At 48.2% G+C, this 17,640-nt stretch overlaps 1 protein-coding gene across 1 annotated transcript; it reads left to right on the top strand.

Annotated features, from left to right (window-relative positions):
• The first annotated feature begins 3,041 nt into the window (after positions 1-3,041).
• On the top strand, positions 3,042-5,558 carry LOC125376898. The gene has a single exon (XM_048389321.1). The coding sequence runs from the start codon at positions 3,042-3,044 to the stop codon at positions 5,556-5,558; it is 2,517 nt and encodes an 838-aa protein (XP_048245278.1).
• The last annotated feature ends 12,082 nt before the right edge of the window (positions 5,559-17,640 follow it).

The raw sequence follows: 17,640 nt of genomic DNA on the forward strand, positions 1-17,640 counted from the left end.
GCTAATATTGTGTTGCATGGCGTAAAGATAATATAAGTAATATAAATAGTTAAGAGTTATTCTTCGAATAAGGGTGAGCATCTGTGCCTGTGCCTATTTTTCTAACTTAACGAAACACGATCCTCGAGCCCACCATCTTCCCGAGGCAAGAGAGTTAACTGACTTTAAAAGTCTAGTTTCCACTGGACTTTTATAGTCAGTTAACTCACTTGCCTCGGGAAGATGTGAGCCCACATTATATTTATCGGTGTCCGGGTAAAGTGTAAAGCTTTTTCAATACAATTATTAATTATTTTAGTGTCAACCGCAACTTATATGCAAAATATTAACAGAAAGTCACACTTCTTTCGCCAAAAGTTGTACCTTTAAAAAGGACTAATTTTTTATTTATGAAAATGAAAATTGCAGATGTGCGAGCAACGTTCTTGTAGCAGTTATATTTTACAGACGCTTCAGGTATTAAATCATCCGACAGCTTTCCCTTCATAGAAGATCGAACCTCGATCAATACGTCACGCTCATCTAAAGGTAAATATATCGTCATGCATAATTATGTTTTGGTTTAAAAAAATATGTATGTATACCTGTTGAGACAGGTCGTTGGCAACAACATTATAGATTCGATACATAATGAAATTACTATTCACTGGGCGATTGGGGCGAATAGTGCCGAGGAGAGAGAGAGAGAGGGGGGGGGGGGGGGGGGGGGGTTGCTCACGATGTCAATCACTTGATTGTCTGGTTCAGACTCGGTTATGTACAGACCGACGCCATTTCCTGGAATATTGCTGAGTACGGCGCGAAACAACAAGCAAACAAACAATAGTAACTTATGTCTCATTCTAGGCTGTCACAATTTATCATAAATGTTTTCAGTAGTTTATTAAGTATGGAAATGTAATGGTATCTGAAATTATTATGTGTATTTCCTGTCTACGCCGGCCCTAACCGCTCAAGAAAAGTGAGAATAGGTTGTTGTTTTATGTCATACTATTCGTTCACCTGAATATATAACATCCAGCTCTGGAGGGAAACGAATAAATTGCTCGTTCATATTAACAAATCTCTTTTATTCTCGTTTGTTTGTCAAAAGAATGCTGAACGGATGATCAAGAAGGGACGTAACTCTGCCCGTAGTGTCGGTTTATATATCCAGCCGTGTAATATCGACGACCCTTTTCTTCCTTTCCAGCGTCAGCATCGAAACGGTAACCGTTGAACTGCGAATAGAGCACAAAAACAATTCCGTGAGATTAACATGAGTACGTTGGATTCTTTCGATCCGAAATGCAGGACAAACAAAATGGATCACATATCAGTGTTCGAACTGAGCGCTTGCACGTAGGCCCGTGACAGGTAGATCTTGTGGCGGGCCTGTAGTTTTAAAGATTTGCATATGTCCTGTTGGGCTAGAGTAAATTTGTGTGTCGATGTATTTGTCACTATAAGCAGTTTTTTTTAATGAGGGCCTAAAGAGTTTAGTCAGGGCCTGCATCTTCTAAAGTCTCTGGCTCCTGATGGCATCCTGGCAATTTTTATATTTCCAAAAACTGCAAAACATCAGTCAACTTGCATTTTCAACTAAAGTATTAAGGATGACTGACCAGTTGCCAGTACATACGGAAGCTTGTTAGGGCAATTTGTTTTTTTCGTTTTTTTTCGTGAAATTTCAAGATACTAAGTTCAAATTTCAAGATACACACTAAGTTCAAATTTCAAGATAATAAGTTCAAATTTTAAGATAATAAGTAGAAATTTCAAGTTATTATCTTGAAATTTCAAGTTAGTATCTTGATTTTTCAACAACAAAATATGAAAACAAATGGCCCTTAAAGGCTTCCGTAATAGGCTTCACGATGTATTAAGTGGAACGCGGGGATTCATAAGTGGTGGTGGTGGACAAATTAAGGGTGTAATACAGATACAAATGTTACCTCCTTAATATTGTTTGCCTTACGCGATCTCACCAAGACAACAAGACATATTGGTCCTGTCACAAACGTGTTATCAGTTTGAACGCAATCATGTTTAAGTTATACCATTGTTTGTTCAGTTTGTAACATTCCATTTCTTCACAATATGTATGTAATTACTGTACCCAATCCCTGATATATCGTATGTAACGTAATAAAATATTTGTAAAACTCTGACCACATTTTTCATATACAAGTATATAGTTTCTTCAACTGGCCGCACCCTCTGAAACTGGACGTGGAGATGTACATGTGAACACACATGATATGGACAGCCTAACAGATTGAGTTAAACGTTTGAGAAAATAGCATAACAAACAACCCATAATTTATTGCTCCCTGCAATCTAAGTAGACGCAATTTACGGGTAACGACTACTTTATTATACTTTAATTCAACTTCAAAGTAATGCCTATCAAACTATTCCTTACAGTCATAAATTTTCGTCTACAATTTGTGAGTCGTAAGTTAACTTGTCTTTTAACAGCGTCCGTCCTTGTCGTTAGGTTACTGACCTACATACAACCACGGACTTGTATATACTTGTTATATAGGTCCAGGATACAACGCGACATGCCACCTGCCGCGCAGGGGCTGGTCGTCTCAAATTTCACTTCTGAATGACTTCATGGTGACTTCGGGTTAGGATCCTGTCCCAAGAGTCCAAAGCTGATCATGAACTGGCGAGGGTCACTGACTTGGCTGATTGCGTGGGATTCGGCCCACTATATATCACCCTCCACAATCGACAGTTGGAGTCGAGACTCGGTCCCACTATCACCCTCTGCGGTCAACCCCTGGGAGTCGAGACTCGGTCTCACTATCACCCTCCGCGGTCGACATTGGGAGTCAAGACACGGATCAATTAATTATTACTCTCCATGGTCGGCCCCTGGGAGTCGAGACTCGGTCTCACTATCACCCTCCGCGGTCAACCCCTGGGAGTCGAGACTCGGTCCCACTATCATCCTCTGCGGTCGACCCCTGGGAGCCGAGACTCGGTCTCACTATCAACCTCCGCGGTCGACATTGGGAGTCAAGACACGGATCAATTAATTATTACTCTCCATGGTCGGCCCCTGGGAGTCGAGACTCGGTCTCACTATCACCCTCCGCGGTCAACCCCTGGGAGTCGAGACTCGGTCCCACTATCACCCTCTGCGGTCGACCCCTGGGAGCCGAGACTCGGTCTCACTATCAACCTCCGCGGTCGACATTGGGAGTCAAGACACGGATCAATTAATTATTACTCTCCATGGTCGGCCCCTGGGCGTCGAGACTCGGTCTCACTATCACCCTCCGCGGTCAACCCCTGGGAGTCGAGACTCGGTCCCACTATCACCCTCCGCGGTCGACATTGGGAGTCAAGACACGGATCAATTAATTATTACTCTCCGCGGTCAACCCCTTGGAGTCGAGACTCGGTCCCACTATCACCCTCTGCGGTCAACCCCTGGGAGTCGAGACTCGGTCTCACTATCACCCTCCGCGGTCGACATTGGGAGTCAAGACACGGATCAATTAATTATTACTCTCCATGGTCGGCCCCTGGGAGTCGAGACTCGGTCTCACTATCACCCTCTGCGGTCAACCCCTGGGAGTCGAGACTCGGTCTCACTATCACCCTCTGCGGTCGACCCCTGGGAGTCGAGACTCGGTCTCACTATCACCCTCCGCGGTCGACATTGGGAGTCAAGACACGGATCAATTAATTATTACTCTCCATGGTCGGCCCCTGGGAGTCGAGACTCGGTCTCACTATCACCCTCCGCGGTCAACCCCTGGGAGTCGAGACTCGGTCCCACTATCACCCTCCGCGGTCAACCCCTGGGAGTCGAGACTCGGTCTCACTATCACCCTCTGCGGTCAACCCCTTGGAGTCGAGACTCGGTCTCACTATCACCCTCCGCGGTCGACATTGGGAGTCAAGACACGGATCAATTAATTCTTACTCTCCATGGTCGGCCCCTGGGAGTCAAGACTCGGTCTCACTATCACCTTCCGCGGTCAACCCCTGGGAGTCGAGACTCGGTCTCACTATCACCCTCCGCGGTCGACATTGGGAGTCAAGACACGGATCAATTAATTATTACTCTCCGCGGTCAACCCCTGGGAGTCGAGACTCGGTCCCACTATCACCCTCTGCGGTCAAACCCTGGGAGTCGAGACTCGGTCTCACTATCACCCTCCGCGGTCGACATTGGGAGTCAAGACACGGATCAATTAATTATTACTCTCCATGGTCGGCCCCTGGGAGTCGAGACTCGGTCTCACTATCACCCTCTGCGGTCAACCCCTGGGAGTCGAGACTCGGTCTCACTATCACCCTCTGCGGTCGACCCCTGGGAGTCGAGACTCGGTCTCACTATCACCCTCCGCGGTCGACATTGGGAGTCAAGACACGGATCAATTAATTATTACTCTCCATGGTCGGCCCCTGGGAGTCGAGACTCGGTCTCACTATCACCCTCCGCGGTCAACCCCTGGGAGTCGAGACTCGGTCCCACTATCACCCTCCGCGGTCAACCCCTGGGAGTCGAGACTCGGTCTCACTATCACCCTCTGCGGTCAACCCCTTGGAGTCGAGACTCGGTCTCACTATCACCCTCCGCGGTCGACATTGGGAGTCAAGACACGGATCAATTAATTCTTACTCTCCATGGTCGGCCCCTGGGAGTCAAGACTCGGTCTCACTATCACCTTCCGCGGTCAACCCCTGGGAGTCGAGACTCGGTCTCACTATCACCCTCCGCGGTCGACATTGGGAGTCAAGACACGGATCAATTAATTATTACTCTCCGCGGTCAACCCCTGGGAGTCGAGACTCGGTCCCACTATCACCCTCTGCGGTCAAACCCTGGGAGTCGAGACTCGGTCTCACTATCACCCTCCGCGGTCGACATTGGGAGTCAAGACATGGATCAATTAATTCTTACTCTCCATGGTCGGCCCCTGGGAGTCGAGACTCGGTCTCACTATCACCCTCTGCGGTCGACCCCTGGGAGTCGAGACTCGGTCTCACTATCACCCTCCGCGGTCGACATTGGGAGTCAAGACACGGATCAATTAATTATTACTCTCCGCGGTCAACCCCTGGGAGTCGAGACTCGGTCCCACTATCACCCTCTGCGGTCAAACCCTGGGAGTCGAGACTCGGTCTCACTATCACCCTCCGCGGTCGACATTGGGAGTCAAGACATGGATCAATTAATTCTTACTCTCCATGGTCGGCCCCTGGGAGTCGAGACTCGGTCTCACTATCACCCTCTGCGGTCGACCCCTGGGAGTCGAGACTCGGTCTCACTATCACCCTCCGCGGTCGACATTGGGAGTCAAGACACGGATCAATTAATTATTACTCTCCATGGTCGGCCCCTGGGAGTCGAGACTCGGTCTCACTATCACCCTCCGCGGTCAACCCCTGGGAGTCGAGACTCGGTCCCACTATCACCCTCCGCGGTCAACCCCTGGGAGTCGAGACTCGGTCTCACTATCACCCTCTGCGGTCAACCCCTTGGAGTCGAGACTCGGTCTCACTATCACCCTCCGCGGTCGACATTGGGAGTCAAGACACGGATCAATTAATTCTTACTCTCCATGGTCGGCCCCTGGGAGTCAAGACTCGGTCTCACTATCACCTTCCGCGGTCAACCCCTGGGAGTCGAGACTCGGTCTCACTATCACCCTCCGCGGTCGACATTGGGAGTCAAGACACGGATCAATTAATTATTACTCTCCGCGGTCAACCCCTGGGAGTCGAGACTCGGTCCCACTATCACCCTCTGCGGTCAAACCCTGGGAGTCGAGACTCGGTCTCACTATCACCCTCCGCGGTCGACATTGGGAGTCAAGACACGGATCAATTAATTATTACTCTCCATGGTCGGCCCCTGGGAGTCGAGACTCGGTCTCACTATCACCCTCTGCGGTCAACCCCTGGGAGTCGAGACTCGGTCTCACTATCACCCTCTGCGGTCGACCCCTGGGAGTCGAGACTCGGTCTCACTATCACCCTCCGCGGTCGACATTGGGAGTCAAGACACGGATCAATTAATTATTACTCTCCATGGTCGGCCCCTGGGAGTCGAGACTCGGTCTCACTATCACCCTCCGCGGTCAACCCCTGGGAGTCGAGACTCGGTCCCACTATCACCCTCCGCGGTCAACCCCTGGGAGTCGAGACTCGGTCTCACTATCACCCTCTGCGGTCAACCCCTTGGAGTCGAGACTCGGTCTCACTATCACCCTCCGCGGTCGACATTGGGAGTCAAGACACGGATCAATTAATTCTTACTCTCCATGGTCGGCCCCTGGGAGTCAAGACTCGGTCTCACTATCACCTTCCGCGGTCAACCCCTGGGAGTCGAGACTCGGTCTCACTATCACCCTCCGCGGTCGACATTGGGAGTCAAGACACGGATCAATTAATTATTACTCTCCGCGGTCAACCCCTGGGAGTCGAGACTCGGTCCCACTATCACCCTCTGCGGTCAAACCCTGGGAGTCGAGACTCGGTCTCACTATCACCCTCCGCGGTCGACATTGGGAGTCAAGACATGGATCAATTAATTCTTACTCTCCATGGTCGGCCCCTGGGAGTCGAGACTCGGTCTCACTATCACCCTCTGCGGTCGACCCCTGGGAGTCGAGACTCGGTCTCACTATCACCCTCCGCGGTCGACATTGGGAGTCAAGACACGGATCAATTAATTATTACTCTCCGCGGTCAACCCCTGGGAGTCGAGACTCGGTCCCACTATCACCCTCTGCGGTCAAACCCTGGGAGTCGAGACTCGGTCTCACTATCACCCTCCGCGGTCGACATTGGGAGTCAAGACATGGATCAATTAATTCTTACTCTCCATGGTCGGCCCCTGGGAGTCGAGACTCGGTCTCACTATCACCCTCTGCGGTCGACCCCTGGGAGTCGAGACTCGGTCTCACTATCACCCTCCGCGGTCGACATTGGGAGTCAAGACACGGATCAATTAATTATTACTCTCCATGGTCGGCCCCTGGGAGTCGAGACTCGGTCTCACTATCACCCTCCGCGGTCAACCCCTGGGAGTCGAGACTCGGTCCCACTATCACCCTCCGCGGTCAACCCCTGGGAGTCGAGACTCTGTCTCACTATCACCCTCCGCGGTCAACCCTTGGAAGTCGAGACTCGGTCCCACTATCACCCTCTGCGGTCGACCCCTGGAAGTCGAGACTCGGTCTCACTATCACCCTCCGCGGTCGACATTGGGAGTCAAGACACGATCAATTAATTATTACTCTCCATGGTCGGCCCCTGGGAGTCGAGACTCGGTCTCACTATCACCCTCTGCGGTCAATCCCTTGGAGTCGAGACTCGGTCCCACTATCACCCTCTGCGGTCAACCCCTGGGAGTCGAGACTCGGTCTCACTATCACCCTCCGCGGTCGACATTGGGAGTCAAGACACGGATCAATTAATTATTACTCTCCATGGTCGGCCCCTGGGAGTCGAGACTCGGTCTCACTATCACCCTCCGCGGTCAACCCCTGGGAGTCGAGACTCGGTCCCACTATCACCCTCCGCGGTCGACATTGGGAGTCAAGACACGGATCAATTAATTATTACTCTCCATGGTCGGCCCCTGGGAGTCGAGACTCGGTCTCACTATCACCCTCTGCGGTCAACCCCTGGGAGTCAAGACACGGATCAATTAATTATTACTCTCCATGGTCGGCCCCAGGGAGACGAGACTCGGTCTCACTATCACCCTCCGCGGTCGACATTGGGAGTCGAGACTCGGTCCCACTATCACCCTCTGCGGTCGACCCCTGGGAGTCGAGACTCGGTCTCACTATCACCCTCCGCGGTCAACCCCTGGGAGTCGAGACTCGGTCCCACTATCACCCTCTGCGGTCAACCCCTGGGAGTCGAGACTCGGTCTCACTATCACCCTCCGCGGTCGACATTGGGAGTCAAGACACGGATCAATTAATTATTACTCTCCATGGTCGGCCCCTGGGAGTCGAGACTCGGTCCTAATATCACCCTCTGCGGTCAACCCCTGGGAGTCGAGACTCGGTCCCACTATCACCCTCCGCGGTCAACCCCTGGGAGTCGAGACTCGGTCTCACCATTACCCTCCGCGGTCGACATTGGGAGTCAAGACACGGATCAATTAATTATTACTCTCCATGGTCGGCCCCTGGGAGTCGAGACTCGGTCTCACTATCACCCTCCGCGGTCAACCCCTGGGAGTCGAGACTCGGTCCCACTATCACCCTCCGCGGTCAACCCCTGGGAGTCGAGACTCGGTCTCACTATCACCCTCCGCGGTCAACCCTTGGAAGTCGAGACTCGGTCCCACTATCACCCTCTGCGGTCGACCCCTGGAAGTCGAGACTCGGTCTCACTATCACCCTCCGCGGTCGACATTGGGAGTCAAGACACGATCAATTAATTATTACTCTCCATGGTCGGCCCCTGGGAGTCGAGACTCGGTCTCACTATCACCCTCTGCGGTCAATCCCTTGGAGTCGAGACTCGGTCCCACTATCACCCTCTGCGGTCAACCCCTGGGAGTCGAGACTCGGTCTCACTATCACCCTCCGCGGTCGACATTGGGAGTCAAGACACGGATCAATTAATTATTACTCTCCATGGTCGGCCCCTGGGAGTCGAGACTCGGTCTCACTATCACCCTCCGCGGTCAACCCCTGGGAGTCGAGACTCGGTCCCACTATCACCCTCCGCGGTCGACATTGGGAGTCAAGACACGGATCAATTAATTATTACTCTCCATGGTCGGCCCCTGGGAGTCGAGACTCGGTCTCACTATCACCCTCTGCGGTCAACCCCTGGGAGTCAAGACACGGATCAATTAATTATTACTCTCCATGGTCGGCCCCAGGGAGACGAGACTCGGTCTCACTATCACCCTCCGCGGTCGACTCCTGGGAGTCAAGACTCGGTCCCACTATCACCCTCTGCGGTCGACCCCTGGGAGTCGAGACTCGGTCTCACTATCACCCTCCGCGGTCAACCCCTGGGAGTCGAGACTCGGTCCCACTATCACCCTCTGCGGTCAACCCCTGGGAGTCGAGACTCGGTCTCAATATCACCCTCCGCGGTCGACATTGGGAGTCAAGACACGGATCAATTAATTATTACTCTCCATGGTCGGCCCCTGGGAGTCGAGACTCGGTCCTAATATCACCCTCTGCGGTCAACCCCTGGGAGTCGAGACTCGGTCCCACTATCACCCTCCGCGGTCAACCCCTGGGAGTCGAGACTCGGTCTCACCATTACCCTCCGCGGTCGACATTGGGAGTCAAGACACGGATCAATTAATTATTACTCTCCATGGTCGGCCCCTGGGAGTCGAGACTCGGTCTCACTATCACCCTCTGCGGTCAACCCCTGGGAGTCAAGACACGGATCAATTAATTATTACTCTCCATGGTCGGCCCCTGGGAGACGAGACTCGGTCTCACTATCACCCTCCGCGGTCGACTCCTGGGAGTCGAGACTCGGTCCCACTATCACCCTCTGCGGTCGACCCCTGGGAGTCGAGACTCGGTCCCACTATCACCCTCTGCGGTCGACCCCTGGGAGTCGAGACTCGGTCCCACTATCACCCTCCGCGGTCAACCCCTGGGAGTCGAGACTCGGTCCCACTATCACCCTCTGCGGTCAACCCCTGGGAGTCGAGACTCGGTCTCACTATCACCCTCCGCGGTCGACATTGGGAGTCAAGACACGGATCAATTAATTATTACTCTCCATGGTCGGCCCCTGGGAGTCGAGACTCGGTCCTAATATCACCCTCTGCGGTCAACCCCTGGGAGTCGAGACTCGGTCCCACTATCACCCTCCGCGGTCAACCCCTGGGAGTCGAGACTCGGTCTCACCATTACCCTCCGCGGTCGACATTGGGAGTCAAGACACGGATCAATTAATTATTACTCTCCATGGTCGGCCCCTGGGAGTCGAGACTCGGTCTCACTATCACCCTCCGCGGTCAACCCCTGGGAGTCGAGACTCGGTCCCACTATCACCCTCCGCGGTCAACCCCTGGGAGTCGAGACTCGGTCTCACTATCACCCTCCGCGGTCAACCCTTGGAAGTCGAGACTCGGTCCCACTATCACCCTCTGCGGTCGACCCCTGGAAGTCGAGACTCGGTCTCACTATCACCCTCCGCGGTCGACATTGGGAGTCAAGACACGATCAATTAATTATTACTCTCCATGGTCGGCCCCTGGGAGTCGAGACTCGGTCTCACTATCACCCTCTGCGGTCAATCCCTTGGAGTCGAGACTCGGTCCCACTATCACCCTCTGCGGTCAACCCCTGGGAGTCGAGAATCGGTCTCACTATCACCCTCCGCGGTCGACATTGGGAGTCAAGACACGGATCAATTAATTATTACTCTCCATGGTCGGCCCCTGGGAGTCGAGACTCGGTCTCACTATCACCCTCCGCGGTCAACCCCTGGGAGTCGAGACTCGGTCCCACTATCACCCTCCGCGGTCGACATTGGGAGTCAAGACACGGATCAATTAATTATTACTCTCCATGGTCGGCCCCTGGGAGTCGAGACTCGGTCTCACTATCACCCTCTGCGGTCAACCCCTGGGAGTCAAGACACGGATCAATTAATTATTACTCTCCATGGTCGGCCCCAGGGAGACGAGACTCGGTCTCACTATCACCCTCCGCGGTCGACTCCTGGGAGTCGAGACTCGGTCCCACTATCACCCTCTGCGGTCGACCCCTGGGAGTCGAGACTCGGTCTCACTATCACCCTCCGCGGTCAACCCCTGGGAGTCGAGACTCGGTCCCACTATCACCCTCTGCGGTCAACCCCTGGGAGTCGAGACTCGGTCTCAATATCACCCTCCGCGGTCGACATTGGGAGTCAAGACACGGATCAATTAATTATTACTCTCCATGGTCGGCCCCTGGGAGTCGAGACTCGGTCCTAATATCACCCTCTGCGGTCAACCCCTGGGAGTCGAGACTCGGTCCCACTATCACCCTCCGCGGTCAACCCCTGGGAGTCGAGACTCGGTCTCACCATTACCCTCCGCGGTCGACATTGGGAGTCAAGACACGGATCAATTAATTATTACTCTCCATGGTCGGCCCCTGGGAGTCGAGACTCGGTCTCACTATCACCCTCTGCGGTCAACCCCTGGGAGTCAAGACACGGATCAATTAATTATTACTCTCCATGGTCGGCCCCTGGGAGACGAGACTCGGTCTCACTATCACCCTCCGCGGTCGACTCCTGGGAGTCGAGACTCGGTCCCACTATCACCCTCTGCGGTCGACCCCTGGGAGTCGAGACTCGGTCCCACTATCACCCTCTGCGGTCGACCCCTGGGAGTCGAGACTCGGTCCCACTATCACCCTCTGCGGTCGACCGACAATGACTGATTTGTCCCAGCCATATAGTATGGACAAGTCCTTAGTGCTCTCCGCATTTCACTATAATGAGTTGCGTCCCTTGGGTGTGCCAGAAACCTATGATTGTTGATTCGAATCCCAGATTCGCCCTGATTGTATCTAGGTTTGTCAGAGCCATATCCGTGCTTGTCGGTGAGACCAAAGTGATAATCAACTAGACCTGAATCAATTCGGGCTTTTATCTCACATCAAAGCTGACATGCCGAGATATAACTGAAATACTGTTCAACTCACGTACTTTCTCACTCACTCATTTCTTGGGGCTGTCACGCTTAAAGGTTAGAGGTCAGACCGGATCTACTTCTGGTAAGTATGTACGTGACCCTACATCCGGTGTGGTATGCTCAGTGATAGTGCGAAATGATATTTGTAAAGTGATAATAGGAATTTTCGCATTGTTTACCAAACTTAAAAAAATGTAAAGGAACCGTTCAAAAGTTCAGTATAAAAAAATCTGTAAGTTTTGAAACATACCTAGACTAAAATCTAGTCTCTGAAATGAACATATCGTACATAAAAAAACAGTTGTTCAGTTATCTTAATAAAAAAATAATAAAAAGGAGCCCAGTGACTCTCTTCATTTTCATTTTCCTGATACTGCAGTGATCTAGACTTGCCAAACATTATAGACTTGCATGGGCTGTATTTGATATATATTTGTATCAGGGTCTGTAAGACAGACTAATACATACCCAAACTCCTCAACTAAATTTTCTCAACGAAATTCTCTTATATATCAGACGAAGCCCACCATTGACTGACATTAAGTCCCAGAAATAAAGTTATCTTTAAAAATATTTAACAGTTACTACAAAATATTTTAAAATGCATATGGAGCCAAGAACAATCCTCAGTTTCTGACATGAGGCAATCTAGACTTGCCAAATCATTCTAGACTTCAGTTGGAATCATTTTTTAATTTATTCTCTGGGATCTGGAAGACAGACAAATCCCACCGCTCATTCACTGTACAATGATTTATTAAGCTGGTGAAGCAAGTTTAAATCATAATATCTAGATTATATAAATATAAAGAACATAAAAGACTGGCCTATAAAAGAATGGCGTCCTTGTACTGTCCGCTTATCAAGACTTGCCTATAAGAAGGATATAATTACTATACACCCATGGACTTATCATTCTGTACAGCTTAGAGCAAGGCTAGGGTAAGTGTGTCACGTTCACCGAATTCTTCACTCACCCAGTATTTATGTGGAAAGGATGTTCATTGTTAGAGTAACACTTCATGATTAGAATTGGCGTTTACGAACTAAACCGTAAGGCTTATTTTGTCAGAGCCTTTCCATATCCAGTTACGATACTGTCAGGAAAGGTTGCCCCCCGTCCCTCATTTATCAGTGTCAGTTTCTAACAAGCGGTTCTCCTTTGTTAGGTCGGTTTTTATCTTTGTTGTTTAATGCCGCACTCCCAAATATTCCGGCTGTTTGACGGCGGTTTGTAAATAATCGAGTCTGGACCACACGATCCAGTGCCTGACATCATGAGCATCGATCTACGCAATTGGAATACGATGACATGCATCAACCAAGTCAGCGAGCCTGACCACCCGACCCCGCTAGTCGTCTCCTATGACATGCAGAGTCGCTTTTTACAGCACCGGATCTTCATGGATCTATGTTGGTGTATGCTTCTGAATTAATGAGAAGTCGTCAAAGGTTTTCTTGCGAGCCTATTTATTTTCATTTTCATCAGAAACACAATCGGTAGTATCGATAGCTGAAATAAAATATAAAAAAGCATCCTGCTATAAAATACTTGTTCTTGAATAGGTTTTCAGCAGCCCAATGCTATGATTGTCTTGAGAGTCAACCAACGGGATCGGGAGGTGTATGGTCCAGACTCGATTATTTACAGACCGCCGTCATATAGCTGGAATAGTGCTGAGTGCGGCGTTAAACAACAAACAAACAAACAAACAAACTAACGCCGCGCTCGGCAATATTCCAACAACTGCCAAGTTGAAGAGGCTGGCATCATTTGCTTCGCCATGGTGTAGCTTCTACTGGTCGTGCGTTCATGTAGACTAAAATCTAGTCTCTGAAATGAACATATCGTACATAAAAAAACAGTTGTTTAGTTATCTTAATAAAAATTTAATAAAAAGGAGCCCATTGACTCTCTAGACTTGCCAAACATTATAGACTTGCATGGGCTGTATTTGATATATATTTGTATCAGGGTCTGTAAGACAGACTAGCGTTCATGTTATATTGGATTATTACTGAGTGCGGCGTTAAACAAACAACAAGTGGTTGTGGCTGCAGCTGCACATTGTGGCTTTGACTTTGTTTACCATGCCCCTTACTCTCATCACTAAGCACCCTTTGACTTTTATCACGTCCTTAAACTCTAATCATACCTGCGTGATATTATTTCTACCAATATAGGGTGACTGCCGTTGTCGATGCCTGTTTGGGAGACCAGCATGAGTCAGTTGGGTTAATGGCCGCTTTGAATAGTATTCCAGTTATATCACAACGCGTTAGTTTAATTTGGGAGGAAATCCCGAAGTGGTGCAGGTCTCAGACGTTTGCCACTTTGGTGGAACACACAAGCACGGGTATGGTGCTGATCATGACAAAGCTAAAAACATAATCTGGCGAACCGGGATCCGAACCCACGATCATAGGTTTCTGGTGTGCCCAAAGAACGCAACATACCAAGATGAGTGAGTGAGTGAGTATGGTTTTACGCCGCTTTCAGCAATATTCCAGCAATATCACGGCGGGGGGACACCAGAAATGGGCTTCACACATTGTACCCATGTCGGGAATCGACCCTGGGTCTTTGGCGTGACGAGCGAACGCTTTTACCACTAGCCAACCCGACCGCCCTATACCAAGATGAAGAATCATATAATACTTTGTGATTTTCCCCTAATCCTGCACCATGACTGTGGTATTTATATGTTTTAGGTATTTTTTTACTAAACGCCTAGGCAAGTCTAGATCAATAAGAAAGTTTTTTTCGAATTTTTTAAAAAAAATATTATTTTAAAGACATGTTTTCAAGTGTTACCCCTAGTCTGTCTTACAGACCCTGATACATTTATATCAACTACAGCCCATGCAAGTCTATAATGTTTGGCAAGTCTAGATTACTGCAGTATCAGGGTCTGTACAAATCTGCTGAATTCACAAGCGAGCACAGAGCTTGTAATTATCAGTAAATCTCTAGCTGTCATTAGTGTTTAGTATTAGCATGTGGTGAGCCTCACCCCCCTCCACTCCCCAAGACCCCACACTGAGACAAGACCTCCCGCTCTGGCCCTGCCAACTCACTCTGGCCAGACAACATGTGGGATTATATTGGAGACTTAGTGACATATATAAAATCTAGTTTCTTTATTTCTTTCATTGTCACCCTGGTTCGGAAAGACGAGGATTTCTAAAGGTTTCTAAAGGTTTTTCACTGCTGTGTAAGAATTGCTTTTTTTCTATTCTGCTTGTAAGAATGAATAGGAACATAACTGAGCTTATTGCTTCATCACTGATGAAAGCAAATATACAGAGAATACGTCCAAATCAAAAGACAGTCATTGAAAGGTACTTAGATGGCAAAGATGTGTTGTTTTGCTCTCCAACCGGGAGTGGAAAATCATTGACTTTTGAACTTTCTCCCTATTTATACAAGGCAGTAGAAAACACAAGCCATGCTACTGTCATTGTTGTGTCACCCTTGATTGCTCTTATGAAGAAGCAAACGGAGAAATGTGTGTCAATAGGACTCAAAGCTGTGTACATGAATGATGTCGCACAGGAGGCAACACCGACAAATGATGACAGTCTGGTATCAACCATTGAGAAATTGACCGTCGATGACATAAGGGATGGAAAAGCAGACATAATATTCACCAGTCCAGAATCTATTCTTGGACATCATCGGAACATAGTTACTGAATTGGATAAAGAAAAACATCTGAAGGCAGTTTTCATAGATGAAGCACATTGTATTTCCAAATTGTAAGTATACAAGATTGCCTCTCTCTCTCAACATGTATACATACCAATATGTATGTATCTATCTATTTATCTGTGTATCTATGTATCTCTCTCTCTCTCTCTCTCTCTCTCTCTCTCTCTCTCTCTCTCTCTCTCTCTCTCTCTCTCTCTCTCTCTCTATTACAAAATTATTTCATTTCATGTACTATACCAATGAACTGCACAAATGTTTGCTAATACAAAATGGCAAAGTAAACTATATTTGCTCAGTGGAAGTGTTTCATCATCATCATCACATTGGAGATTTAACGGGGGTTGCACTTACACTAGTGGGGAAAAAAGCGTAATGAATAAATAAAGAAGTGCAACACACAAAAATATAACCTTTACAGTGCTAATCTAATAAAGCTGATGGGGGTGGGGGTTTGGCTGGGTGGGAGTGGGTGGTAAAAGAAAGTGAAGTGTTTGTTTGCAGCTGGTATAAATAAGGACACTTAGGCTTGACAGGGATATGTAGTGACACCTTACTGTTTATTACAATGTTTGCTTTTCCTGTATACAAATGCAGGACAAAAGGCTTAGGAGGGGGCTTAGCGGAGATACTGCATCAACATGATGTCATCATATTAGCTAATTGAAATGTTTAATTAATCCAGTGATCGAAACTGGTCGTAAACAAAACCACCACCTCCCCCCGCCCCACACACCCACACACCCACACCCCAGTAAGTATGAATGGGCCCCCAAGGCATCCATCTGGAATTTGTATTTTCTTTGGATACTTTGCTAAATAAAACAACAAATTATTCAAAGCTCATAATATTTCACTGCTCAAGACAAAATGTTGTTTACCCTTTTTCAAAGCAAACCTATATAATATTACCTTTTCCAGTATGATAACCTACTTCTAATAAAAGGTAGTAACATTGCTAGTTTACTGCAAATATTTAATTAAATTTGTGTTTTGGGGAGCTGACATAGAGCTATTTCCAAATTTACGCGAGTTTATTAGTATTAATATAACAAATTGTCAGCCATGGGATAAATTTGAAAATTAGCAAGAAGTCGGGTTTGGGTGGGAGGAATCTGAATGAGACTATTACATGTGTATTTGATAAATCCATTGTCTTAACACTAGTAGTACAAACGAAACTCCTGCTAGACATTACATAGTAGCTGTAGTTACATGTGAACAGATGTTGTTTTCATAACTGAAATGCCTGCTCTTTTGTTTACACAAAAATTAACCAGTTTCGAACAAAATAATAGCCTATGCTTAACCTTTAAATCTATACCAGGTAAACCTATTATTAATACAAGTGTGTAATTCTAAGCATTATAAGATGTGAAGATTGTCAACCAGAAAGTGTATTGTCTCGGAACATATGTGTACCATACATTTATCTACTTGTAATGCTCTGGACAATATAAAATGTCTTCCCATCATCATCCTTAGCTTAGCACTTTAACAGACACTTAGTAACACCACATGAGCACGCAAAAACTCTCATACCTGCAATGGAGTAACAGTCCACATGACACTAGGACACTTTCAAGAATTAATTAACATTTCAACTAACAACACAACAACTCTGAAATTATAATTCCGAGCTAGTTCATAGGTCATAGTAATTGTGAAACACTAATAACATCAACATGTTTTCAATGAGTATACACGGTTATAGGTTTGTCACATGTCTTTTCAGTGGAATGTCATGTGACAAGAACACGGCTCCATTTCGACCAGCTTATGGGCAGCTTGGAGAGCTAAGATCATTAACAACTGTTCCAGTCATTGCGCTTACTGCCACTGCATGTACAAAAACTCGGGAAATAATCAAAGAAAAACTGTGCATGCAGAAGTGTGAAGAAGTTATTGTAAGTCCAAATAAATGTAATATCAAATATTGGATGTATGAGACAAAACACAGCCTAACTGAAGACTTTGCATGGCTTGCAGATCTACTTCTGAAACAGGGTCAGAACACTCCAAGAATGATCATTTTCTTCAGAAGCACACGGCAGATAGGCGATCTATATCAATATCTGATGTATTCTCTTCGTCAGAAGGCTTATGTCGACTTTAAGCCTGAGGGACCAAATGATGACCGGAATAGACTGTTTGACATGTTAAAGAAAGTATCTGCTCCTCATTCATGGACCCGCAGGGTACAAAGCGTGTTGTTTTAGTGTCTACATCCTTCAGCATGGGCCTCGATGGTCAAGGTGTAGACCATGTCATTCACTATGGACCAGCT

The sequence above is a fragment of the Haliotis rufescens genome, unplaced genomic scaffold (genome assembly GCF_023055435.1).
Source record: "Haliotis rufescens isolate VD_foot unplaced genomic scaffold, xgHalRufe1.0.p SCAF_8, whole genome shotgun sequence".
Lineage (NCBI taxonomy): Eukaryota > Metazoa > Mollusca > Gastropoda > Lepetellida > Haliotidae > Haliotis > Haliotis rufescens.